Source organism: Macaca nemestrina, chromosome 8 (genome assembly GCF_043159975.1).
Source record: "Macaca nemestrina isolate mMacNem1 chromosome 8, mMacNem.hap1, whole genome shotgun sequence".
Lineage (NCBI taxonomy): Eukaryota > Metazoa > Chordata > Mammalia > Primates > Cercopithecidae > Macaca > Macaca nemestrina.
The window spans coordinates 46001071-46026517 of NC_092132.1; the positions used below are offsets into that span (position 1 = coordinate 46001071).

The 25447-nt window shown below is 33.9% G+C and overlaps 1 protein-coding gene across 9 annotated transcripts in view; it reads right to left on the reverse strand.

Annotated features, from left to right (window-relative positions):
- LOC105476071 (vacuolar protein sorting 13 homolog B) overlaps positions 1–25447 on the reverse strand; it is an 859286-nt gene that overhangs the window by 436030 nt on the left and 397809 nt on the right. For all 9 annotated transcript variants that reach the window (XR_003016738.2, XM_011731700.3, XM_011731704.3 and 6 more), the window contains 2 exons: positions 22830–22957; positions 12132–12366 (listed from right to left, as the gene is read on the reverse strand). Coding sequence is in view for 8 of the 9 variants with exons in the window: in XM_011731700.3 (XP_011730002.2) it covers positions 12132–12366; positions 22830–22957 (363 nt within the window). In the remaining variant the exon portion in view is untranslated. The remainder of the gene's footprint in view (positions 1–12131; positions 12367–22829; positions 22958–25447) is intronic.

The following is a 25447-nucleotide window of genomic DNA, read 5'->3' on the forward strand; positions in this document are numbered from 1 at the left end:
GGGACAAATATGGGAAATTTAGGAAAATAAAGAAATCCAAAAAAAGGCTGGAGGATTGAGTGGGATAGAGAGGACAGATGGTTGAAGTAAGTATCAGCCTAGGTTTTAGGAATTAAAAGAAAGAAACAGATACCCTTAGAATGCTGTGCCAACTAACTCCCTTGCCTATAAAGTTGTAGATTATGTTTCAAGGTGTACTGAATCAAATTTATGTCATTTTTATATTCCTCAGTATACTGAAAAGGCTTTAAGGTGTAAATAAAAAGGTCTCATTGTATTATATTTATTCTGGTTGCCTTCACAATGATAATCCTGAGTAATTTTTTAAATTATTAAATTTTGTATCATATTTTTTGCTTATAAAGTCAGATAGATATTAACAGATGCAATATACCAAAATATTTCCATAAAAATAAAAGGTTTGAGTATATAATCTTAGTTACATAAGAATATGTTCTTTGTGGTTTATTCCATCTGGAATCTAAATAATTAGTCTCAAAGAATTGCAAATTTAATAGAAATTTGGAATCCCAGAATGATAAATAAGCAATGCTAAGGAGAGAGAAAAATATTTTCTCAGGAGTTATGAAGACAAGCAAAAACAAAGATAAAGAAAAGATTTTTTTTTTTTTTTAAGACGGAGTCTTGCTCTGTCGCCAGGCTGGAGTGCAGTAGCACAATCTTGGCTCACTGCAACCTCTGCTTCCCGGGTTCAAGTGATTCTCCTGCATCATCAGCCTCCTGAGTAGCTGGGACTACAGGCACATGCCACCATGCCCGGCTAATTTTTTGTATATTAGTAGAGACGGGGTTTCTCCATGTTGGCCAGGGTGGTCTCGATCTCCTAACCTTGTGATCTCCCCGCCTCGGCCTCCCAAAGAGCTGGGATTATAGGCATGCACCACCGCACCCGGCAGAAAAGAAATTTTTAATTGAACATATGGTCTTCATAACCACTAGAGTCAGATGGTGGGAGTAATATTAAAACTTTAACTAAAAGCCAAAGTTGTTTTCTACAATAGAATATAGACAATGAATCATTAAGTTTCATTTTTGCTTTCATTATCCTGACTTAGTTTCTGTTTCCTGCACCCAAAGAATATCAAGGTATATATACTTTCAGGTACCATCCTTTTTCTCCTGTCATTTCTCAAATAATATTTTTAAACAAATTATTTATTAAATCAGTTCTTCATTTCCTTTTTAGTCCTCAAGCCACCATCACTGACTGGCATTAAAATCAGGCGCGGTGGCTCACGATGTAATCCCAGCACTTTGGGAGGCCAAGGGGGGCGAATCGAGAGGTCAAGAAATCAAGATCATCCTGGCCAACATGGTGAAACCCCATCTCTACTAAAAATACAAACATTAGCTGGGCATGGTGGCACGTGCCTATAGTCCCAGCTACTCGAGAGGCTGAGGCAGGAGAATCACTTGAACCCAGGAGGCAGAGGTTGCAGTGAGTGAGCATGCCACTGCACTCCAGCCTGGAGACAGAGCAAGACTCTGTCTCAAAACAAACAAACAAACAAAAAATCTTTCTTCTGAAAATACTGTGGTAAAAGAAACCAGTTACCTAAAATTGTCAAATCTTATAGCTTTTAGTCCTTATCTTATTGGCTACATTTATAAATGATCCAACCATTTATACATGATCCAATCTTATGTCTTCCATAAGACTACTGCTTCACGGTTTTTCCTCACTTACTTAACCTTCTATTGGTAGTTTCTATCACAAATTATTCCGTCCTTCCTCATCCCATAACATTACTGTTCCCCGCCTTGTTATATGCAGATCCCACTTCATTTGCCACTCTATAAATGACTTTGGATAATCCCATTTTTTTTCATGTTTTCCCTGTGGACATTTTGTGTCTCTAACTATGATCCCTCTTTAGAGCTCTAGATCCATATATGCAGCAGCTCATCAGATTTATTTACTTAAATGTCCCATGGATCCTTCATCATATGGACCAAACTAAATTCATCCATCTCACCATGCACACCCAGAACTGGCCCTCTTTCTCTATTCCTAACCACAATATTAACTATATAAATGTGTACACAGACATCTAAGCCAGGAACCATGGAGTTATTTTACAGATTTTTTTTTCTCTCCTTTCCTATCCATAACTAATCCAGTCATTAAGTTTGGACAGTTTTTGTCAACCTTTTAAACATTTCTCTCTATTCTGTCCCAGTATCTCTTTCTTTTTTTTTTTCTCGGGCTGTGTAATTTTTTTTTTTTTAATTATACTTTAAGTTCTAGGGTACATGTGCATAACGTGCAGGTTTGTTACATATGTATACTTGTGCCATGTTGGTGTGCTGCATCCGTCAACTCGTCAGCACCCATCAACTCGTCATTTACATCAGGTATAACTCCCAATGCAATCCCTCCCCCCTCCCCTCACCCCCCTCCCCGTGATAGGCCCCAGTGTGTGATGTTCCCCTTTCCGAGTCCAAGTGATCTCATTGTTCAGTTCCCACCTATGAGTGAGAACATGCGGTGTTTGGTTTTCTGTTCTTGTGATAGTTTGCTGAGAATGATGGTTTCCAGCTGCATCCATGTCCCTACAAAGGACACAAACTCATCCTTTTTTATGGCTGCATAGTATTCCATGGTGTATATGTGCCACATTTTCTTAATCCAGTCTGTCACTGATGGACATCTGGGTTGATTCCAAGTCTTTGCTATTGTGAATAGTGCCGCAATAAACATACGTGTGCATGTGTCTTTATAGCAGCATGATTTATAATCCTTTGGGCATATACCCAGTAATGGGATGGCTGGGTCATATGGTACTTCTACTTCTAGATCCTTGAGGAATCGCCATATTGTTTTCCATAATGGTTGAACTAGTTTACAATCCCACCAACAGTGTACAAGTGTTCCTATTCCTCCACATCCTCTCCAGCACCTGTTGTTTCCTGACTTTTTAATGATTGCCATTCTAACTGGTGTGAGATGGTATCTCATTGTGGTTTTGATTTGCATTTCTCTGATGGCCAGTGATGATGAGCTGCCCTGGTTCTGACAATCCTTTCTTCTAAGCTATAATGGCTATTTGTAATATTTAACTAATCTTGCCTTCAGGTTTCCTACTTTCTCCCATTACCCCCAATCCATCCTCTACACTTACCAAGAAACATTCACTGAACAAAAATGAGCTAAATATAAAACAATAGTATCAGAGAAGTAGAATGGAAAGGCGTGTAATAGGAGGTGGCATGGATTTAGACATCCCTTATCTGCTTGAACATAAATGATTGAAAGTTATCTACATCTTGAAACCAACAAAATGACAATGAAAAGGAAAAAGCATTATAAATCAAAAAGGACTAATAAGAACAAGAGAGGAAATGACAGTAGGTGAAATATATCACAATTTTTTAAAAAAATGGAATGTGTGTAAATAGCAAATGACTGAGGACCAGAGGGGGAAGCTATAAAAGAGCAGTCTAATTCATGCCATCAGTCCCAATACTCAAGAAAGATTGTAAAAGAGAATACAGGCATGACACCGAAACCAGAAGAGCTGTTTGAAAACTGGAAATGAGTAAATAAACCTCCAAATAAGTTTTCTATCTGGGTACATGTGTAAAGACAAAGAATAAATTACTCTTAACACGTATGCATCAAAGGCTTATATCCAAATATTTTTATAAACACCACCTTAAAAACAGAAAAAGGTACAAATTTATGGTTATTCATAAGAAGTTCATTTCTATAGTTTTTTCAGACCAAAAGAAAATTAAAATATCTTGAAATAATCTCTTTTTCTCAGAGTAGGTTTGACCAATGAGAACAACCATATGGTTAAAAAGTTGTTTCTACTTTATGTTTCAATGTTGATTATGCAGTCACTCTATATTCTCTTAGGGAGTATGAAAAATAGGCTGGAAATTTCAATTTGATTCAAGCCTTCTCCATCTGGTATGTGATTTTTTGCTTTAAGATCAAAATAAACTAACTTGCCATCTCAGTTCTTGCAAGAAAACAAAAACAAAAACAAAGAAAACACCTGAGAATATAATAGCATCTTATGCTTTAAAGATGGAGACTTCTGCAGTTCTTAAGTCATTCTTGATGTATTTGAAGAACGAGATGAAAATAAAATAATTTTTCATACGAAAAAGACAAGCAGTAGATGTTGGCAGGAGTTTCATAGAAATAAGAGAGATTTTAAATGAGTATTGAAGGTATAAAGAATTATGGGAACTACATATCAGACCTTTTATAAAATCATTTGAAAAGACAGAGTATAGTAGTGTCACATCATCTTTAAAAAACATAACTGAGGGATTCTATTTACAGCAACATGATAAATATGTTGAATGATCCCTCTCCAAAAAAATAAAAATGATGACTATATTGTATTTAAACAATATTTATATGTGATACATACCATAAATAAAATTTATATAATGTTGTACACATATACACATGCATGCACATACACACCAAATGATATCTTCTTAAACTTATTAATGAATTTCCAAAAAGAGTAAAGATTATTAAAGCCAGGGGCTGAGGGAAGCCAGAAACACAGAGGTATGAAAAGTACATGCCCTGAGGCACTTCAACGTTGGTTAAAACTGAGCATCCATGTTTACCACTGAACCGAAGACAAGTTAAGTCTGACTGAAGATAAAGCCTGAAGCTAACTCACATTTGCAGAAAATAATAGAAGATAAAGCTGGCATGCAACTGGCTAGAATATTCATGTACAGGTAAACTAGAAATAAAGTTGTCTGCTCTTCCCTTCTGTATATGATCCTCTCACAAACGCTGCCAGAAAATGAAACCTTGAATAGAGGGGGGAAAAAACCCACAATCACAAACCAGCCCTCATAAGAGGTTGCAGCTTAAATTTTTATTACCTAAGTGGCATAAAAAGCTTTTATCAAGAATTTAGTTTCAAACTGTTCTGAACTCGTAGTGCCACCAACATGTTGGAAGTAAATTCAGGCCTGCATAGGAGGAATCTTTCAGACCAGTCTTCAAAACATTTCTACAGAGAAATTTCTAAGGAAAATAAGGAGCACAGAAAAGAAAAGAATAAACAAGAAATATTAGGTATAGTAGGCAAGAGTCAGCAGAAATTAGGCAATCATATACGTTAAATGTTTCATGTAGAAAGAAATAAAAGGAAGCCTTAAAATATTAATATAAATAAAGAGTTTTAAATAGAATCAAGATAAAAAGTATATTCCATGTAAAATTTTAAATTCAATAAAAGCGCTATTCAATAAGTGCTATGAAGTTCAAAAATAGGAAAACCAATTTATGGTTTTAGATGTCAAACACAATTTGCCTCCAAGAGATCTTCTGAGTACTGAGAATATTCTTGATCTCTATTCAGGTGCTAGTAACATGTATGGGTTTATCTGACAAAAATGTAGCCAGTTGTATACTTAGTGTTGTACCATTTTCTGTATGTTAGACTTTCATACAGTTGACATTGAAAAATTCAATGAACAACTTTAACAAAATATTAGACACAACTGAAAAGAAAATGAACTAGATTAAAGAGATTAACTGGAATGCAGGTCAGCAAGTCAAAGAGAAAAAACATCAAAGAGTGAAGAAGCAACATGGAAAATACAGCAAAAAAACCAAAAAAGTCCAACATATGTATGGAAAGAAAGAAGTAGAGGCAATATCTGAATAAATTATGCCAGAAAACTTGCAGAACTCATATTCTCCAATATTAAAACTTTAAAACACAAAGACTGAGAAGATCCTTAAAGAACCCAGAGCAAAAGGACAAAGGACCTCCAAGGAAACATGAAATGACATTGTATCTCCTAAAAGGCCAATGAAAAGCAACAGTCAGCACAACAGTATCTTTAATGAGCTGGGAGAAAATAACTATAAACAAGGATTTATATACCCAGAAAATATCTTTCAAAAAAAAAAAAAAAAAGGCAAAGAAACAAAATTGAGTTTGCTAACATCAGATCATCACAAAAACAGCTTCTAAAGGATGTACTTCAGGCAGAAGTAAATGAACTGAGAAAGAAGGAAGGGCTAAGCTGTGAAAAGGAATGACGACTAAAGCACTAGCATATAGGTAGGCAAATGTGGCTCATGACCAAATGCAGCCAACCACCAGATTCTTTAAATAAAGTTTTATTGGAACACAGTCATACCAGTGTATTGACATATTGTCTATGGCTGCCTCTGCACTATAAAGCATGGTCGGGTAGTTAAAACAGAAACCATATAGCTGATGAAACAAAATATTTACTATCTGGCACTTTGTTGAGAAAGTTTTCCAACCTCTGCCTTAGTTCTATATATGCCAAATCTAAGCAATTATATTACAAAATAATGATATCAAGTTTTAAAAATAAAAGGAAATATATGACAATAACCTCTTAATCTGGAGAGAAGGATTAAAGTGTTTTAAGAACTGTGTTGTTCAGGTGGAGAGTAAATAGACTGATTTACTACATCATTTAATAAATTAAATATGCATCTTAATATTTCTAAAACTAAATCATACTTTGTGGAAATGGTGTTAATTTCTAATATCAAAAAATAGTGAGAATATAATTTCCAATATAGCACAGGAAAACTTGTTACATTATGCTTATATTTATGTATTATATATTACATAATATATATTCTTTACATAATTCTGCATTATATATTATATACTTTATGTAATTATGTAAAATAAAATTACATATTTACATAATTTATAATTATAATAAAATAGTATGTATTACATATTTTATATCATGTATTATATATATTTAGTTAACTAATTTACAGAGACAGGGTCTTGCTTTGTTGCCCAGGCTGGAGTGCAGTGGTGCAATCATAGCTTGCTGCATCCTGGAACTCCTGGACTCCAGCAATCCTCCCACCTCAACCTCCCATGTAGCTAGGACTATAGGCGCAAGCCACCACATCTGGGTAATTTTTAAATTTTTTGTAGAGATGAAGTCTTGCCAAATGTTTATACTATAAAATTTATAATATCAATTTATATTATATAAGTTTATAATATAACTTCATATTATAAAAATTTTATATTACAAATGTTTATATGACAGAGAAAACCATCAAGGAAGTGAAAATACAATGTATAGAATAGGAGAAAATACTTGCAAATCATGTATTTTATAAGGGTCTAGTATCTAGAATATAATAAATAACTCCTACAACTCAACTATAAGATGGCAAGTAACTCAACTAAAAAGTGGGCAAAAGATTTGAATAGAAGAAAATATTAGGCGGGGCAGGGTGACTCATGCCTATAATCCCAGTGCTTTTAGAGGCTGAGGGAGGTGGATCACTTGAGCCCAGGAGTTCGAGATCAACCTGCAAAACATGGTGAAACCCCACCTCTACAAAAAAATTTAAAAATTAGATGGGCATGGTAGTGTGTGCCTGCAGTCCCAGCTACTCAGGTGGGAGGATCAATTGAGCTCAGGAGGTCCAGGGGGCAGCGAGCCGTGATTGCACCACCGCACTTCAGCCTGGGCAAGAAGAAAACCCGATCCAAAAAAATAAATAAAAAGAAATAAAATATTAAAGAAGATATACAAATGGCCAACAAGCACATGAAAATAAGTTCAACATTATTAGTCATTAGGGAAATGCAAACCAAAACCACAGTGAGATTCCACTTCACACCACTTTTACCATTTTTATAGTAAAAATAAACACCATTTTCATAAAGTAAGCTTTAGTTTTATAAATATTAAGATGAGTATTTAGTATATTAAATGATGTAGTAAATCAATCTATTTACTCTCTGCCTAGCAACAGAGTTCTTAAAAACACTTTAGGAGATTTTGGGCTGAGACAATGGGGTTTTCTAAATATACAATCATGTCATCTGCAAACAGGGACAATATGACTTCTTCTTTTCCTAACTGAATACCCTTTATTTCTTTCTCTTGCCTGATTGCCCTAGCCAGAACTTCCAACACTATGTTGAATAGGAGTGGTGAGAGAGGGCATCCCTGTCTTGTGCCAGTTTTCAAGGGGAATTTTTCCAGTTTTTGCCCATTCAGTATGATATTGGCTGTGGGTTTGTCATAAATAGCTCTTATTATTTTGAGATACGTTCCATCAATACCGAATTGATTGAGCGTTTTTAGCATGAAGAGCTGTTGAATTTTGTCAAAGGCCTTTTCTACATCTATTGAGATAATCATGTGGTTTTTGTCTTTGGTTCTGTTTATATGCTGGATTACGTTTATTGATTTGCGTATATTGAACCAGCCTTGCATCCCAGGGATGAAGCCTACTTGATCATGGTAGATAAGCTTTTTGATGTGCTGCTGGATCCGGTTTACCAGTATTTTATTGAGGATTTTTGCATCGATGTACATCAGGGATATTGGTCTAAAATTCTCTTTTTTTGTTGTGTCTCTGCCAGGCTTTGGTATCAGGATGATGTTGGCCTCCTTAAGCTGATAAGAAACTTCAGCAAAGTCTCAGGATACAAAATTAATGTGCAAAAATCACAAGCATTCTTATACACCAGTAACAGACAAACAGAGAGCCAAATCATGAGCGAACTCCCATTCACAACTACTTCAAAGAGAATAAAATACCTAGAAATCCAACTTACAAGGCATGTAAAGGACCTCTTCAAGGAGAACTACAAACCACTGCTCAGTGAAATCAAAGAGGACACAAACAAATGGAAGAACATACCATGCTCATGGATAGGAAGAATCAATATCGTGAAAATGGCCATACTGCCCAAGGTAATTTATAGATTCAATGCCATCCTCATCAAGATACCAATGAGTTTCTTCACAGAATTGGGAAAAACTGCTTTAAAGTTCATATGGAACCAAAAAAGAGCCCGCATTGCCAAGACAATCCTAAGTCAAAAGAACAAAGCTGGAGGCATCACGATACTTGACTTCAGACTATACTATAAGGCTACAGTAACCAAAACAGCATGGTACTGGTACCAAAACAGATATAGACCAATGGAACAGAACAGAGTCCTCAGAAATAATACCACACATCTACAGCCATCTGATCTTTGACAAACCTGAGAAAAACAAGAAATGGGGAAAGGGTTCCCTATTTAATAAATGGTGCTGGGAAAATTGGCTAGCCATAAGTAGAAAGCTGAAACTGGATCCTTTCCTTACTCCTTATATGAAAATTAATTCAAGATGGATTAGAGACTTAAATGTTAGACCTAATACCATAAAAACCCTAGAAGAAAACCTAGGTAATACCATTAAGGACATAGGCATGGGCAAGGACTTCATGTCTGAAACACCAAAAGCAACAGCAACAAAAGCCAAAATTAACAAATAGGATCCAATTAAACTAAAGAGCTTCTGCACAGCAAAAGAAACTACCATCAGAGTGAACAGGCAACCTACAGAATGGGAGAACATTTTTGCAATCTACTCATCTGACAAACGGCTAATATCCAGAACCTACAAAGAACTCAAATAAATTTACAAGAAAAAAACAAACAACCCCATCAAAAAGTGGGCAAAGGATATGAACAGACATTTCTCAAAAGAAGACATGCATACAGCCAACAGACACATGAAAAAATGCTCATCATCACTGGCCATCAGAGAAATGCAAATCAAAACCATAATGAGATACCATCTCACACCAGTTAGAATGGCAATCATTAAAAAGTCAGGAAACAACAGGTGCTGGAGAGGATGTGGAGGAATAGGAACACTTTTACACTGTTGGTGGGATTGTAAACTAGTTCAACCATTATGGAAAACAGTATGGCGATTCCTCAAGGATCTAGAACTAGAAGTACCATATGACCCAGCCATCCCATTACTGGGTATATGCCCAAAGGATTACAAATCATGCTGCTACAAAGACACATGCACACGTATGTTTATTGCGGCACTATTCACAATAGCAAAGACTTGGAATCAACCCAAATGTCCATCAGTGACAGACTGGATTAAGAAAGTGCAGCACATATACACCATGGAACACTATGCAGTAATAAAAAGGGATGAGTTTGTGTCCTTTGTAGGGACATGGATGCAGCTGGAAACCATCATTCTCAGCAAACTATCGCAAGAACAGAAAACCAAACACCGCATGTTCTCACTCATAGGTGGGAACTGAACAATGAGATCACTTGGACTCGGGAAGGGGAACATCACACACTGGGGCCTATCACGGGGAGTGGGGATGGGGGAGGGATTGCATTGGGAGTTATACCTGATGTAAATGATGAGTTGTTGGGTGCTGACGAGTTGATGGATGCAGCACACCAACATGGCACAAGTATACATATGTAACAAACCTTCACATTATGCACATGAACTTAAAGTATAATAATAACAAAAAAAAGAAGAAGAAGAAGAAAAAAAAAAAACACTTTAATTTGTCCAGGCACAGTGGCTCACGCCTGTAATCCCAACACTTTGGGAGGTCAAGGTGGATCGGTGGATCACGAGGTCAGGAATTTGAGACCAGCCTGGCCAATATGGTGAAATCTGACTCTACTGAAAATACAAAAGTTAGCTGGGTATGGCAGCAAGTGCCTGTATTCCCAGCTGCTTGGGAGGCTGAGGCAGGAGAATCGTTTGAACCTGGGAGGCAGAGGCTACAGTGAGCCAGAACTGTGCCACTGCACTCCAGCCTAGGCGACAGAGCAATACTCCATCTCAAAAAAAAAACAAAAAACAAAAAACAAAAAATTAACACTTTAAATTAATTGTTCTCTCCAGTTTAAGAGGTTATTGTCTAGGATGGCTAGAACAAAAAAAACAAGAAAAGAAAAGAAACAAAGCGGATAATAACAAATAGTGACAAAGATGTGAAAAAATTAGAACCTTTGTACATTAATGTGGTATTGTAAAATGGTGCAGACAGTTTGGATAACAGTCTAACAATTCCTGAAAAGCTCAAACATAGTTACTATACGACGCAACAATTTTACTCCTGGGCATATAGCTAAAAAAAATTAAAACAAATCCACGCAAAAATCCTGTAAAAAAAAGTTTATACCAGGATTTTTCATAAAAGTCAAAAAGTGAAAACAAACTCAACTGTCCATCGACTGATGAATGAATCAAGAAAATTTGGTATCTCCATAAGATAGAATACTATTCAGCCATAAAAACAATAAAGACTGCTACAACATAAATCAATCTTAAAAATATTACAGTAAATGAAAGAAACCAGTCACAAAAGATCATACACTCTAAAAATATTCCCTTTCACCTTAAAATTCTGTGACTGTATAATAACAGTATTCATATTATTAAGGACCAAAAATGTCTCTTACTGAAATCATGCTTTCTTTTAATAAATATAAGAAAAGTAGAATTTGACAGAAATTTCAGTATAGAGAAAAGGAGAGAGAAACCAACATCAAAGTAGAGGTCAAAAATTACACAGGCTATGTCTGCTTTTCAGTGACAGTATGTAGAAATTTCAATGGTATCAGGATTCATACACTTACATCCTAATAATATGAACAAGGTGTTGACCTGTTTAGTACTGTCAAAAATTTGAGCCTTGTTATTATAACATATATTCAGATTACTTACTTTATGACTCAAAATTTTTCCAGGTTCACATTTTGTTTGAAATGAACATGCCAAAGTTCAAAAGCTTATGAATTCATAACTGAAAACACGGCAATATGAGAAATCAAATATATATATATTGGAGAAAGGATCATGACTCTAATCATCATATAATTACTTTGTATAAACAAATGAGAAATCTAAAAATGCATTACGCTTGCTAAATACTATATTCACGCAGTTATTTTTATATATAATACATTCATTCATAAATCAAGTAGCTTAAATTAAATCAGTCTACTTATCATTCTTAGTTTAGCCTAATGTTAATATCCAAAACCAACTTTCTTCCCAAGTTAATTCTTCCTATGTTTGTATTTTAGTGATTATATTATATTGTATATGATCTTTTATATATAACATATATGTGAATATGTGACTAAGATTAAAATATATGGATGGCAATAAATGGCATCACTTAGTTCATTTACTTTGGTCAGGAAAATCTTTCAATGAGAAGACTGATTTGCTTATACACTGAAACATTTAAAAACACCAACAAATCTAAAAATGTCCATATAAAATATTAACCATAGGAAAAAAATTTTTAAATATACCTTCTTCGAGGATGGGTCGTGGGATAACAAATGGAATCTCCTGAAGAGGTTCCATGTACTTGTGCCCAGCACTAATAATCTTTATTTGAGGCAAACAGAGGACAAGTGTTCCTGGCATACTGGTTTGTCCATGGTACCAACTTCTCACTGTTCCAGGAATGTCACCAGATATAATTGTACTTGGGGAAGGCAGGCTATCATTTGGAATAAACACACAACAAGATTGTACTTCAAGCTAGAAAAGAAAAGCAGAATTAAAATATTTGGATCAGACTAAATATACCTTCAAACACCTAATATCTTCACCAGAATAAACAACCAAAAAAGTAAACGTTCCATATTTATGACTTATTTGATGACTTATCTTTATGACTTATTTTCACTAATGAATATAAAAAATACTTGAAAAGGTACTGTTTACTCTTGTTATACACTCGATACAAAATGCCCAGTGACAAGAGATGATCTGCCCTTCCACATAGTCTTTTCCAAGACACAAGACTGAGTTAGAAAATGTGCTGGCCAAAGAAGATCAGAAATCCCTCCTTCTTTTGCAGTTTCTTAGAAAATTTTGTTAACACCAGATAAGGCCTAGAACTACCTAGCAATTTATTGCTGTTACTTTTTTTAAAAAGGGCTATTTTTATGTGAATTTAGTTCTTCCATTTTTACTTCACAGACTAGAATATAAGAAAAAAATGTTTAAAACATTCAATTTATAATACTAGACAAACATTAAAAAACATGTTTATATCACATACTTTCACTTTTTATATACAATGATTCAAGTATACATACATATATCAGATTTATTATACATAAACAAATACACGGTAATAGGAGAAATCAGAAGACTTAAAAATCAGAGCATTATTTATTGTTTTTTTCATTCTTCAAATTACCTAAATTATAATTTCATGTATTATCTTAAAGCTCTCCTATCTCCAGTAGAGTTACATTAAGTTGCCAGGACCTTAAAGATTAAGATAAAGAGACAAAGTAAGCCCAACCCCAAAACTGAATTCATCATGACTTCTTAATTCAGAAGCAATGTAGATTAAAGTCTATTAGTCTTAGCGGTGCTTATAAAGTAGTACTGTGTGTCTCATTATCCAATTGCTGCAACAGCCTACAATGTTTAAGTTATTGAGAAAATACAAACTATGACTGGTTGATTTCCTACAAAATATTTCACACAAAAAGATGTTATCTGGAGGTGTAATACAAAATATTTTTTTTAATTCATAAATTCTTGGATATTCAAAGAAACTATATTAGCAAAAAGACTACATTTTTAAAAGATAACAGCAATATCTCTTCTCTTAGGCCTAATATACTACTCTGGTGAGAGCATGATGATATGTAGCAGGTTTGGCATTCCTTGATACGATAAATAATTTGCCAACCTATAAATAAACAAACCTGTTCGTCTTTGCTTCACATTTTGGGGCGTGGACAAACTGATGGATTCAGTGATGAAAAATACAGATAAAATTTTGCAAAAATAAGTGCATTGGTTCATGAAGCATGAGCTCATTTTAGTTCTAAAATCTTATCCTGCAGATTAGATAAAGTACATATGTGTTAATATATGTACTTAAGATCAGAATGTAGTTTATTTATTCTGAAATAGAAGTCTACATTGTCTCAGGTAACTTACAATTATGCTTTAAAATATTTAACATAATTCACTAGTAATTTTCAGTTGCACAATTTAAAATGGCACATTAAAAGCATAGCCTTTATTAATTCAGGTTAAAAGGTCAAAATATGAAGTGTCAGTATTTAATACTTCATGTAGGTATTGATATTACAGTGAAAAATGCTTTCAATAATGTGAGGTAATTAGTTTAGTATGCTACCATACACATCCACATGCATACAAATCCTTAGGAACAAATTGAAATCATGCCAAAATTTCCAAAATCATAAAACATAAAATTTCACTAATTTAAAAATCAATTATTTCATCAAGTGTAAACAATGTGAGCAATGCAAACAGAATCAACACTACAGTAGCATCAGATATACAACTCTAAAATAAACTTTCTAAAATATATTTTGTGAGAATTCCTTTAATGATAAGAATATAATTAAAATTACTCAAAATTATTATGATGTTATATCTATTACATATACTAAAGCTATCATATAAATCTTTTTACACTTTTAAAATAACTGTTAAACTGTATGTATAAAATTGTGGTTTTAATGTAAAATGTTGAGTGATTTATATTACTGAATATAAATCTGCAGCAGTAAATTCTGAATTAATGTAAGGATCTGACAATCCAAGGGAAAGAAAATGAAGTAATCTGCCAGTAAGAAGTCCTCAAGCTGGGGGTCAGATCATGTTCATGGAAACCATCTGGTTGGGACCCTCTGAGCCACACCAAACACAAATGATCTTTTAAAAAAATATCCTATTCATGAATGCATCACAGCTGCACTGAGTGTTACTTCATTTTTCCATGGCAACATCCTTTCTGTTTCAAAGATCTTGTTTCAGTTTTGGTAGCAACGTGTTCTTTTGCCAATACTGAACACATTCATGTGCTAAAGTGAAGGGATTATTACAAATTCTTGAAGTGGAACCACCTCTATTTTGATTCCTACTGGGTCAAAGGCTACATATCTAAGTATCATATACTGAAGATAAACCAATAAAGTAAAAATTATTTGTTATTCTTATTTTAATAAATGAAATGATTGCAATGCATTATTTTCCCTGATGTTTCTAGTTTATGTGCTATTTGAAAGATACATGCCTTTGTAAGTTCTTAACTCTATATGTGAGGTTTCAGAAACTTAGATTTTTCTCTTTTATGTGCTCTATAACCGTGATCCCAATTCAGTTAAAAAGAAGAGACTAAGATAGGTTTGATTTACCCATTAATCTGAAAATCTTAATTAGCTACTGCCCATCATATAAAGCACTTTATAGATAAATGCTTTGAAATGTTGTGCCACAATTTCTTCCCTATTCAATAACATTACTATTTCCTATTCCCAAATAATATACTTATTTTTATTTACAAGTTGAAAATGTAATGATAATTATATTTTGCATAATTTCTACAGTACCAAATATTCTCTATATAAATGTATGTTACTCTTCAGGAAAGAGTTTCAAATAAAAAACAAAAATAAAGGAACATTGTATGGTGCATTTCATTTACTTTTTCTCTCCTTTATTCATGTACTCTCTAATATCTATCATGAACTGACCTGGAAGTCAGGAATACAGAGACAAAAGACATAGTCCCAGCTCTAAAAAAGCTTAAACAAGATCACTTTCAAGTATTAATATCCTTACGGGATTCTCACTAGAACATAAGCTTAATGAAGTCAAACATTTGCTTATTTTGAACACTATATAGTTTCTGTACATTGTACAGTGGTGCATGTACTATGTACTCAATAAATAATTGTTAAACAAGTAGAAACAATTAAACTATTATTTTCATCACATGTGGTAATGAAAATAACTGCTTCATGCATGTTGTTCACCATTTCATTCCAGAGGCAACCTCTAAGGTGATTAATAAAACTGATCTGTTAACAAGATGATTCAACACAGCTGTAGGATCTTCGATAAGCTATTTAATCTCTCCGTGACTTCAGTTTCCTCATCTGTAAATGGGGGAACTCATAGCATTGATACATATATTCAATACAGTGTTACCTAAACATTTGCTAAAGAAATAAAGTCAACAAACAACACCAAGACTCTCCTATATGTGAGATCTCATATATTATTAGCCTTCATAGATTTACAAAAGCTGTTCACAGTGCATTTATTTTCAAATACTGTTGCTTATGGTTTAACTCTATGTATACAGAGACCACTAAAATAAGTATTATTCTATTTGCACTATAGCAAATACATAAACTATAACCCAAATCACAGTTTTCCTATTTGATAAATTTTCAGTGCATCATGAAAATATTTTGGATATCATCATATGTAGTAGAAATTTAAATACAACCAATTTGGGGCCATAGATTAAAACCCTACAGTTGGTTGTCTTGGTTGTCATCCTTTCCAGAGTAAGTGTTATAAATCTTCACACTTTTTCCATAAAAATCTCGTCAAGGGAAGACATTAAAAATTCCCAGATTTGAATTCCAGACTTCCTCATAACAAACTGCCATGCAATGGCTGTCACTTGTTCAATGCCTATAAATAAGAATGTGGGCCTGTGTGCAAAATTTGTAAGGATTAAATATAAAATCTTACTTTTATAATTAGCATGATTGATAGTTGATCTCTCTGGCCTAAAATGTCTACTCCTATTTAATTCTGAAAATAAAGGCCAAGGAGTTCACTGGATATCAGGACATCAAGCAGTATGATTTTTTTCATCACTAGTCATGCTCTAGATGTAACTTCCTAGAAGAAAGAATTCAACTGGCCCAGCTTAACTACCTTATGCTGCTTCAGACACCTTGCCTGACATTCTCATCAAAATAACACAGAATGTGGGAAGTAGATCCCTAAAGGAATAACAGAGCATTATTACCAAAAGAAAGAGACCAGAATGCTTGGTACTGAAATTAAAAATGCCATTAAACTCAGAAGACTTCAGTCCATTCAGAAGACCTCAGAGAGTATAAAAAAAAAAAAAGAAAGAAAAAGAAAAGAAAAGAAAATGCTAGTAAATGTCAAAGGACAGCAAGATGAACTTTGATGTAAATGACAAAAAAAAAAAAAAAAAAAAAAGCTAAGTCTGGCAATAAGCAGAGAAATATTTTCCTAGAAAGGAGTAAATTCTAGCCAGCACATTTCTATTTTATCAACTATATACTATTGCCAATTATGTGCTTCTAGAATAAAAACATAGCTTTAATAGAATCTTTGTTAATGAGCAGGTACAGAAAACTTGGAAAGAACAGGTGAACTTATGCTAATCTATTGTTAAAAGGCTCCCAAAGTTCATATATTTTTATTTTTTTAATTTTTATTTTTGAGACAGAGTCTCACTCTGTCACCCAGGCTGGACTGCAGTGGCACAATCTCAGCTCCCTGTAACCTCCACCTCCCGGGTTCACGCTGTTCTCCTGCCTCAGCCTCCAGGGTAGCTGGGACTACGGGTAGGCACCACTATGCCCAGCTAATTTTTGTTTTTTAGTAGAGACAGGCTTTCACCATGTTAGCCATGCTGGTCTTGAACTCCTAACTTCAAGTTGTCTGCCTGCATAGGTCTTTCAAAGTGCAGGGATTACAGGTGTGAGCCACCATGCCCGGCCCCAAAGTTCATATATATTTATTTTTAAAAAGACTGTCCAAGACTACATGGAGTATCCATTATAATTAAGTATGGAAACTCCTTCTTCCAAACTGAAAATCAAATAGGTTACAGAAAATATTGTTAATTATTTTATGTAACATACATGTTTCTATTCTAAGCAAAAAAGAACATGGGTTTAGCAAATATCAACTTTGGCTCCAACATCAACTTTGCAGAAATTCTGGTTCCAAACATAATTACTTGCTTAAACTTCCACTAAAAGAATAATCCTTCGAAACCTTTAAGTTATGATGTCCTGTTTTATCTGATGACAACTTGCAGGGTTTTCTGTTTTATATTTTGGCTCATAAGACATCTTAAAAAATGGACAATGCTTTTAAAAATAAAACTCAGATTTTCAGAGTCTAAATTGTAATCATTTAATGAGAATCTAATTTTATCTTTAAAAATGTTCACAATACATTAACATCTGGAAATGTTTAAATATATAGTATGTTTAACACAGGGCCAGGACTAGGGTGAGGCAAGCCAAGTACCTAGGTCATATTTAAGATAACCTATAAAAAGATGTATTATTTGGTACTGCAATGATTATGTTAACTGATATTCAATAAGCTTACTCAAATCAAGGAACCACAAAATAAACCATATAGTTTATTCCAAATAGTAAGGAAGGTAAATTTTATGTTATATGTGTTTTACCATAATTAGAGATAAAAAAGGAAAAATGAGGAAAATCACTATAATAACTTACAATTAATTCAAAGTGATAGATAAAATTAAGTTTGTTGATGGTAATGAAGCTAATAAAGGTACTGCATCATTATAAAATAAGCAAAAGAATCATACAATAATGTTAGAGTTGGAAGTAACCTTAACCATTATTTAATTTATCCATTTTATACTGCAAATAAGTAAAGCATATAGTTAACATCTAGAATTTGACATTGCTGACCACTATCTCCTCAACATTCTATGCATTTTTTGCTTTCATGAACTCTCTGGTTTCTCCTCCTCCATTTCTGATCACTAACATAATTTCCTTCAAGGACATTCTCTCTTCTACTAACAACTTTTTAAATGGTATTCCCTTGGCCCATTGCTCTTCAACTTTACATGCTTTCTTGAATGACCCATTCTTCTGGTTTGAAAACCATCTGCAGATAACTCCTAAAATTATATCTCTTCTCTTAATCTGTTTTCTTAAACTCCAGATATAAATATCTAATACATACCTGGATGTCTCACATACATTTCAAATACATGTGTAAATTCAAAATCCGTATGTGCCCCTAATCTGGAAAAGCTGCTTCATTTAATAGTATCACTACCACCGAAACACCAAAACTAGAATCTAGAAGATCTCTTAGACTGTGTTCCCTTATTCCCCAAATCAATTAATTACTAAGTCCTGCTGATTCTATCTTAAGACTCTCAGGAATCACTCTCCACTTGGCTTATTGCCTAGTGGTTTGAAACCTTTGTGTTATATATTTCAATAATTTTTTGGTTATTTCAGGCAGTGAAATAAATCTGGTTTCTGTTATTTAATCCCAGCCAGAGAAGGACATTCTCTAGTATATCCTACGCTGTAGAATATTGATGTACCTAGTTGTTTATAGATAGTGTAAAGATTTCTGATATTACTTGGAATCTTAAATTGGAGTATTTTCCTAGAGCTGTCAAAGAATCATGTAACCCAATACTATCTTTCATGTTCCCTATTATAGAACCACTCAAAGTGATATCAATAAAAAGATAATTATACCACATTATTCAATTATTAATAAAAAGATAAGAGGGAATGAGGATTTTTTAATATAACCAGTTCTATTATCATGAAATAACATTTAGATCTATAGTAAACTTTAAACAACTAAATATTATTGGTAGCTATCATATTCTAAACCACACAGTGGTATCAACTAGATCTTCCACAAAGCAATAAATACTTACCTAGGATAACATCCAAATTCATCACAAACCAGGAAGTACATGCCCGAGGCATCCTTTCAATAAGTAACATTCCTCTTGACATTCCCATTTCTCTTCTTTCATCATTAAGTTTTCTAAGGGTCTCCCTACAGGATACTCCATACCATGGCACTTAGCCTTTTCCCAGCTAGACCATGACAACTATTATGTCTCTTTTGCTTTCTCAGCATATAGCCCAACATGTAACAAAAATTAAGAGATGGATGTTACCACTGTACAAAGCGTATCTCGAAGGGAGAAGGACAGGTAAGTCAACGCAAGGAGTTATTAGGATATTCATTAAAATGACTCATGATGGCTGAAATTGGTGAAATATAGCTGATGTCCCTAAAAAAGTCATAATTCTGCAAGCTAAGAGTTAATTACACAAGAACAACAATCCACACTTTCTTCCTCTCATTCTTCTCTTAACTTTCTTATAAGCAGCATGCTCAGAAAAGAAACGCTATAAAGGAATGCTAAAATCAAGATTATGAGCTCTTATATTAAATAGTATTTTTATGCACTAGAGATGTTTTTGGATGAATTCTAAAAGGTTTTTATGGCAGGTATGTATTTCTTATAGTGATTAATCAGACACTATAGCTATGCATAATGTGTCTATATCTGTCTATATTCATTTTCTATGCTATATAAGAAATCACCACAAATGTAACAGCCTAAAACAAGAGACATTTGTTGCAGTTTCTGTGGGTCAATAATCTGGGTAAGGCTTAGCTAAATACTTGAATTACTGACTCAAAAAGCTGCAATAAAAGTGTTGACCATCTGTGTTTTCATCCAGAGGCTCACCTGGGAAAGCATACACTTCCAAACTCACTCTACTTGCTCACAGAGACAATTTCCTCACATCTGCAGGACTAAGGGCTGGCTGGAGTGTAGGACAGATTAGGGACTTCATAAATATTTTCTGAATAAATTACTGAAATTTCATTTAACTGCTGAATTTTGATCTTAATCAAAGCTCCTTTACTTTGTTAAGTGCCACATATTTTTTAATGTTAAATTTAACTAGGGCCAAGGGCAGGGGCTCATGCCTGTAATCCCAGCATTTTGGGAGACCAAGGCAGGCAGATCACCTGAGGTCAGGAATTCGAGACCAGCCTGGCCAACATGGCAACTCTACTAAAAATACAATAAAAAATTAGCTGGGCATGGTGGCAGGCACCTGTAATTCCAGCTACTGGGGAGGCCGAGGCAGAAGAATTGCTTGAACCTGGGAGGCGAAAGTTGCAGTGAGTTGAGATCACACCACTGCGCTCCAGCTTGGGCGACAGAGTAAGATTCTGTCCAAAAACAAAAAACAAACAAACAAAAAGTTAACTGGAAAATAAAGAAGAAAGAAGCTAATAGCCAAAAGGCTAAAACACACTAAAGCTTTCTCCTTGAATTCTATTTTTTTTGCAATATTCAGTTGTTTTCCAACATATTTATACTTTCGGATATACTTCATTACTTTCTGAAAAACCAAGATTCTATCTGTCATAATTTCCTTTCAGCCTAAATAACTTCTTTCAGAATATCTTGCAGTTAATTTCTATTGGAGAAAAGTTCTTCTGTCTTTATGTATTTATTGGCCAACATTTTTGATGAATACTTTGCTGACTAGAGAATTCTATGTTAATTCTATGTTATGTGCCGATTTTCCCCAGCACATAAAAGATGTTATTCTATTGTCTTCTGGCCTCCATTGTTTCTAATAAGATGTAAGGAGTCATTTTTAATGTTTTTAATCTGCATATAACATGCCTTTATTGTCTACCCACTTCTTAAATTTTCTCAAAAGGACAGTAACCAAAATGGGTGTGCTGGCAAACCTGGGACACCTGAAGCTTAATTCTACTGAGGACACATTGACAGACAAGGAATGCTACAGAATCATTTCCCATGGTAGGTGAAGATAATCCCAAGGGTGTTATCTCCATCAGTTCTTATCTGCCTGCTGAAGGGCAGGGCAGCCTTCAGCTGCTTTAGAGAAAAGCTACAGCTACAGGAGAGAAAGACGAAATAGAAAAAGAAAACACAGGTGTTATTGAGTACCCAAATGTTTCCTGATTCTTCTAGGGTTAGCTTAATTGACACATATGTTCATGAAGCAGGATCATCATCAATATAGTCAAATTATTTTAAGTACAATCATTTAATGAATGTCTCTCCTTGCCAAACTATGATCTTCATGAGGACAGGACTGCATTAGTTTTCTTCAGTATGTTCTCTGAATACAGTATTGTAACTTTTGCAAAATGAATCAATAAACGAATAAATTTTATCAGTTGCTTTCATATACTTTATCACTCTATATTTTCCACCCTCTTCATGAAGAAGACATTATAATCTCTAACTTGTGGACACAGAAACAAGAAGAAACTCCCCAACATTACATTGCTAAGAAATACATATCTAGGTCTGCCTTACTTATAATTTCAGTCTCTTCCAGTCTAGTCTTCAGGTAAACAAGAATATTGATAAATAAAGATCTTCCCACTTTAAATAAAATAAAATAAAATGTTCTCCTTGAGTTTTCAGTAGTTTGACTGCTAGGTACTTAGCTATGTTCTCCTTTTTCTATATTCTTCATGGAGTTTTCTGAGATTCTTGGGTTTCAAAAAGTGAGTTGCTTGTCACTTTTTTGAATTTTAGCACCCTGCCATTATGGTAATGTCAATTTAAGACCTCAGATCTCTATGGGCTTAATACAGCTGTAATTTTATAGATGATATAACCTTGTTCTCATAGTAAGGTGGGAACAATTTTCTATTGCAACTTTTATATCTTAAGTCAAAGTGAAAGGCTTTGACTTAAGCCCTTGATATTACTATCTGCTACATATAAAATTATATAAGGATGCCTCTGGTATCACAGAGAAAAAATCCTATGCAAAAACTAAAATATATAACTGTTAGCTTATCAAATAAGCATCTAAATGTATATTTTCATCAGGTTAAACATGATCTTGAAGGAAAGTAATTCAGTAAGATAAAATCGTGCATTTTAAAGTAAAAATCAATAAGAAAATTTAATAACAATAAGGAAATAACTATTATAATTTTCGTATTTAACTTATAATTATGTATGAAAAGTAACTAGATAACCATTTCATGTTAATTTAATCACAACTCAGACTTTATCTCAGTACTGAGATAAGAATGGATCTATTAAGCACTTAAAATTGTGAAAATAATGCTTAAACAAAAAGTAGAATGAACTAAAATTTTTTAATTCAAGGAACATGTCAAAATGTTTATATTTTTATAACTATAAGGAAGATCACATGAGTTTCATAAAATTATTTTTAGGATAAGTGAAGTACACCAATTATTTTCAACTAAATTATGAAGATGAGATGGTATACATAATTGTTACATGTGAGAAAAATCTTACCAATATTAACAATGCTGGGAATTAAAAAGGATTATAGAAATTAGATCCATATTTCTAACTTTTATTTTACCTGTAGTGTGAGATGCTTCACTGCATTCCAAACTATTCCAATAAATTCCTTCATTCTTTCTTCAGGACTTCTACAGCTTTCAGATATATTCAACATGGCTTTAACAGGAACTGACAATGGGCGGGATTCTGAGTATGAGAACAACTAATTATTTAATAGAAACATACCTTACAATTTCACAAAAACATACCAATTGTATTTTCAAGATTATTTCTTCTCTTGCTTAAAATTACAATTTTTATACGAGATTACGAATTGCCATTGTACATCATTTTCTCTTACGGAACTGATTTTTGCAAGTATTCAAAAATAAGCAGGCCTAATTTGTTACAAGTCAGGAGAGCACTCACTCTTGTCAGGGATTAGTGACTAGAAGGTAGACTTGTGAAGAGATAAATGTTCTATTTATTAATTACATGCATGTATTCACTTTCTAAGAATTCATTAAGCAGTAACTTAACAACTTGTCCAATTTTCAGTATAAAGGTAATACATCAATAAAGTTTTTTCTTGGAAAAAAAAGAGAAATTCACCTAAAAAGCACTTGATTCATCCAAAATTGATAGAAAATTAGTCTTCCCATATGTAAATCTTCCTGATAACAAAAGCTTACCCATAAAAATCTCTCAATTTTAAAAAGTGACTTTTGGCCAGGCGCGTTGACTCATGCCTGTGAGTCCCCAACACTTTGGGAGGCCGAGTCAGGCAGATCATTTGATGTCAGGAGTTCCAGACAAGCCTGGCTAACATGGTGAAACCCCATCTCTACTAAAAACACAAAAATTAGTCAGGCATGGTGGCAGGCGCCTGTAATCGCAGCTACTCGGGAGCCTGAGGCAGGAGAATCACTGGAACCCAGGAGGCAGAGGTTGCTGCAATGAGGTGAGATTGCACCACTGCACTGCAGCCTGGGCAACAGAGCGACACATTGTCTCAAAAAAAAAAAAAAAAAAAAAGGGCGGGGGAGGGGGGGATTTTGATGATAACCAAAACAGGTATGTGATTACATAAAAGGAAGATTTCTTAATAAAATGAAATGTGATATTCCACTCTCTATATTATTTAAAATTTTGTTCATTCAAAATAAAGAAATTGGAGGATTTCAACCATGTCTTCATAATGAAAGATTTCAGGAATTATTTTAAACAATTGAGTAATTTATAATAGTGTATTATAACTAAACAGATTCATTTAAAACTGAGCAGACACATTTATATAATACAGCTTAAGTTAATGCAAATACATAATTTATACATAGTATTTTAGGTACTTCTAAAGTAGAATAAAATAAATAAATCAGATCTAAATAAATTTTTATTAAATTAAATTACATCACCACTATGAGAATGTGGTGATATATGATTAGTTGCCATATCCACTCATACTTCCCTTCTCCCCCAACTTGGTTAATATATGAGCATTGATTCCATATTTAAAATACCTTAAGGGCATGAATAATGGACTTTTTCTTTCTCATAGTTATAATGTCATATATTATGATATGGTGAATATCAGCAATTTTAAATAATGTTTTTTAAAGCAAACCAGTTTGGGAGAGATCCATGCAGATCTCAGGGGGCAGAGCATTACAGTAGTCAGATGAAACAAAAACAACAAATGTCTGAAGTCAGAGGTATGTTTGGGATTTTCAAGCTAAGTATGGAGGCAAAGATGGCTTGAGCAGAGTGAGCAAGCGTGAGAAAAGTAGGAGATGAGGTTAGAGCTATATATAGGGACCAGGTCATACAGGACTCATGTAGGTCATAGTAAGAAGATGGTTTTCACTTGAGGGAACTGGGACAGAGTAACGGATTCTCAATACAGTCACGGCATTGTTGAATATGTGTTTTGAAAGAACTTCTTTGGCTGCTATGCAAAAAATTTACTACATGGATCCAGTGTTGAAAAAGGAAGACAGGTTGTAAGAGATAGCAGAAGCAAGGAGGTGGCAAGAAGTGGTGAACCGCTGTATCCGTTTCAAAGATACAGCCAATAAGACTTACTGATGGATTAGATGTATAGTAGGAGAGAAATCAAAGATGACTCAAAGTTACTGGGACTGAGAGACTGGAAGAATGGAGCTATAGGAAAAGTACATTTGAGAAGAAAGGAAACTTAGTTTGGGACGTCTTAAACTGAGATTTCCATTAGACATCCAAGTAAAGATATAAGGTGGCAAATAGATAATAAACGACTATAAAAAAATAGAAAAGATAAGAATAGATAATTTACAGAAAAAAATGTTATTTGGCTAGTAAACTTATTTTTAAAATGCTCAACATTGCTAACAAAGAAATAAAAATTAAGATATCAGATATCCTTTTCATCAGATATCCAACAATCAGACATACTTTTCATCTGTTACACTGGAAACATGTTAAAGAGTTAATTTGTATACCCACAAAATTTGTCACTGTTGAAGCCTCCTGTGAGAATGTTTTATATATGGGGAAAATAGGTATGCTCCATAGAACAGAATTGCAACAGAGGGCAATTTATATCTGTTACAAATTTAAACATGCTGGCCACGGTGGATGGTGCACATATATAATCCCAGCATTTTGGGAGGCTGAAGTATGTGGATCACTTGAGGTCAAGAGTTTGAGACCAACCTGGCT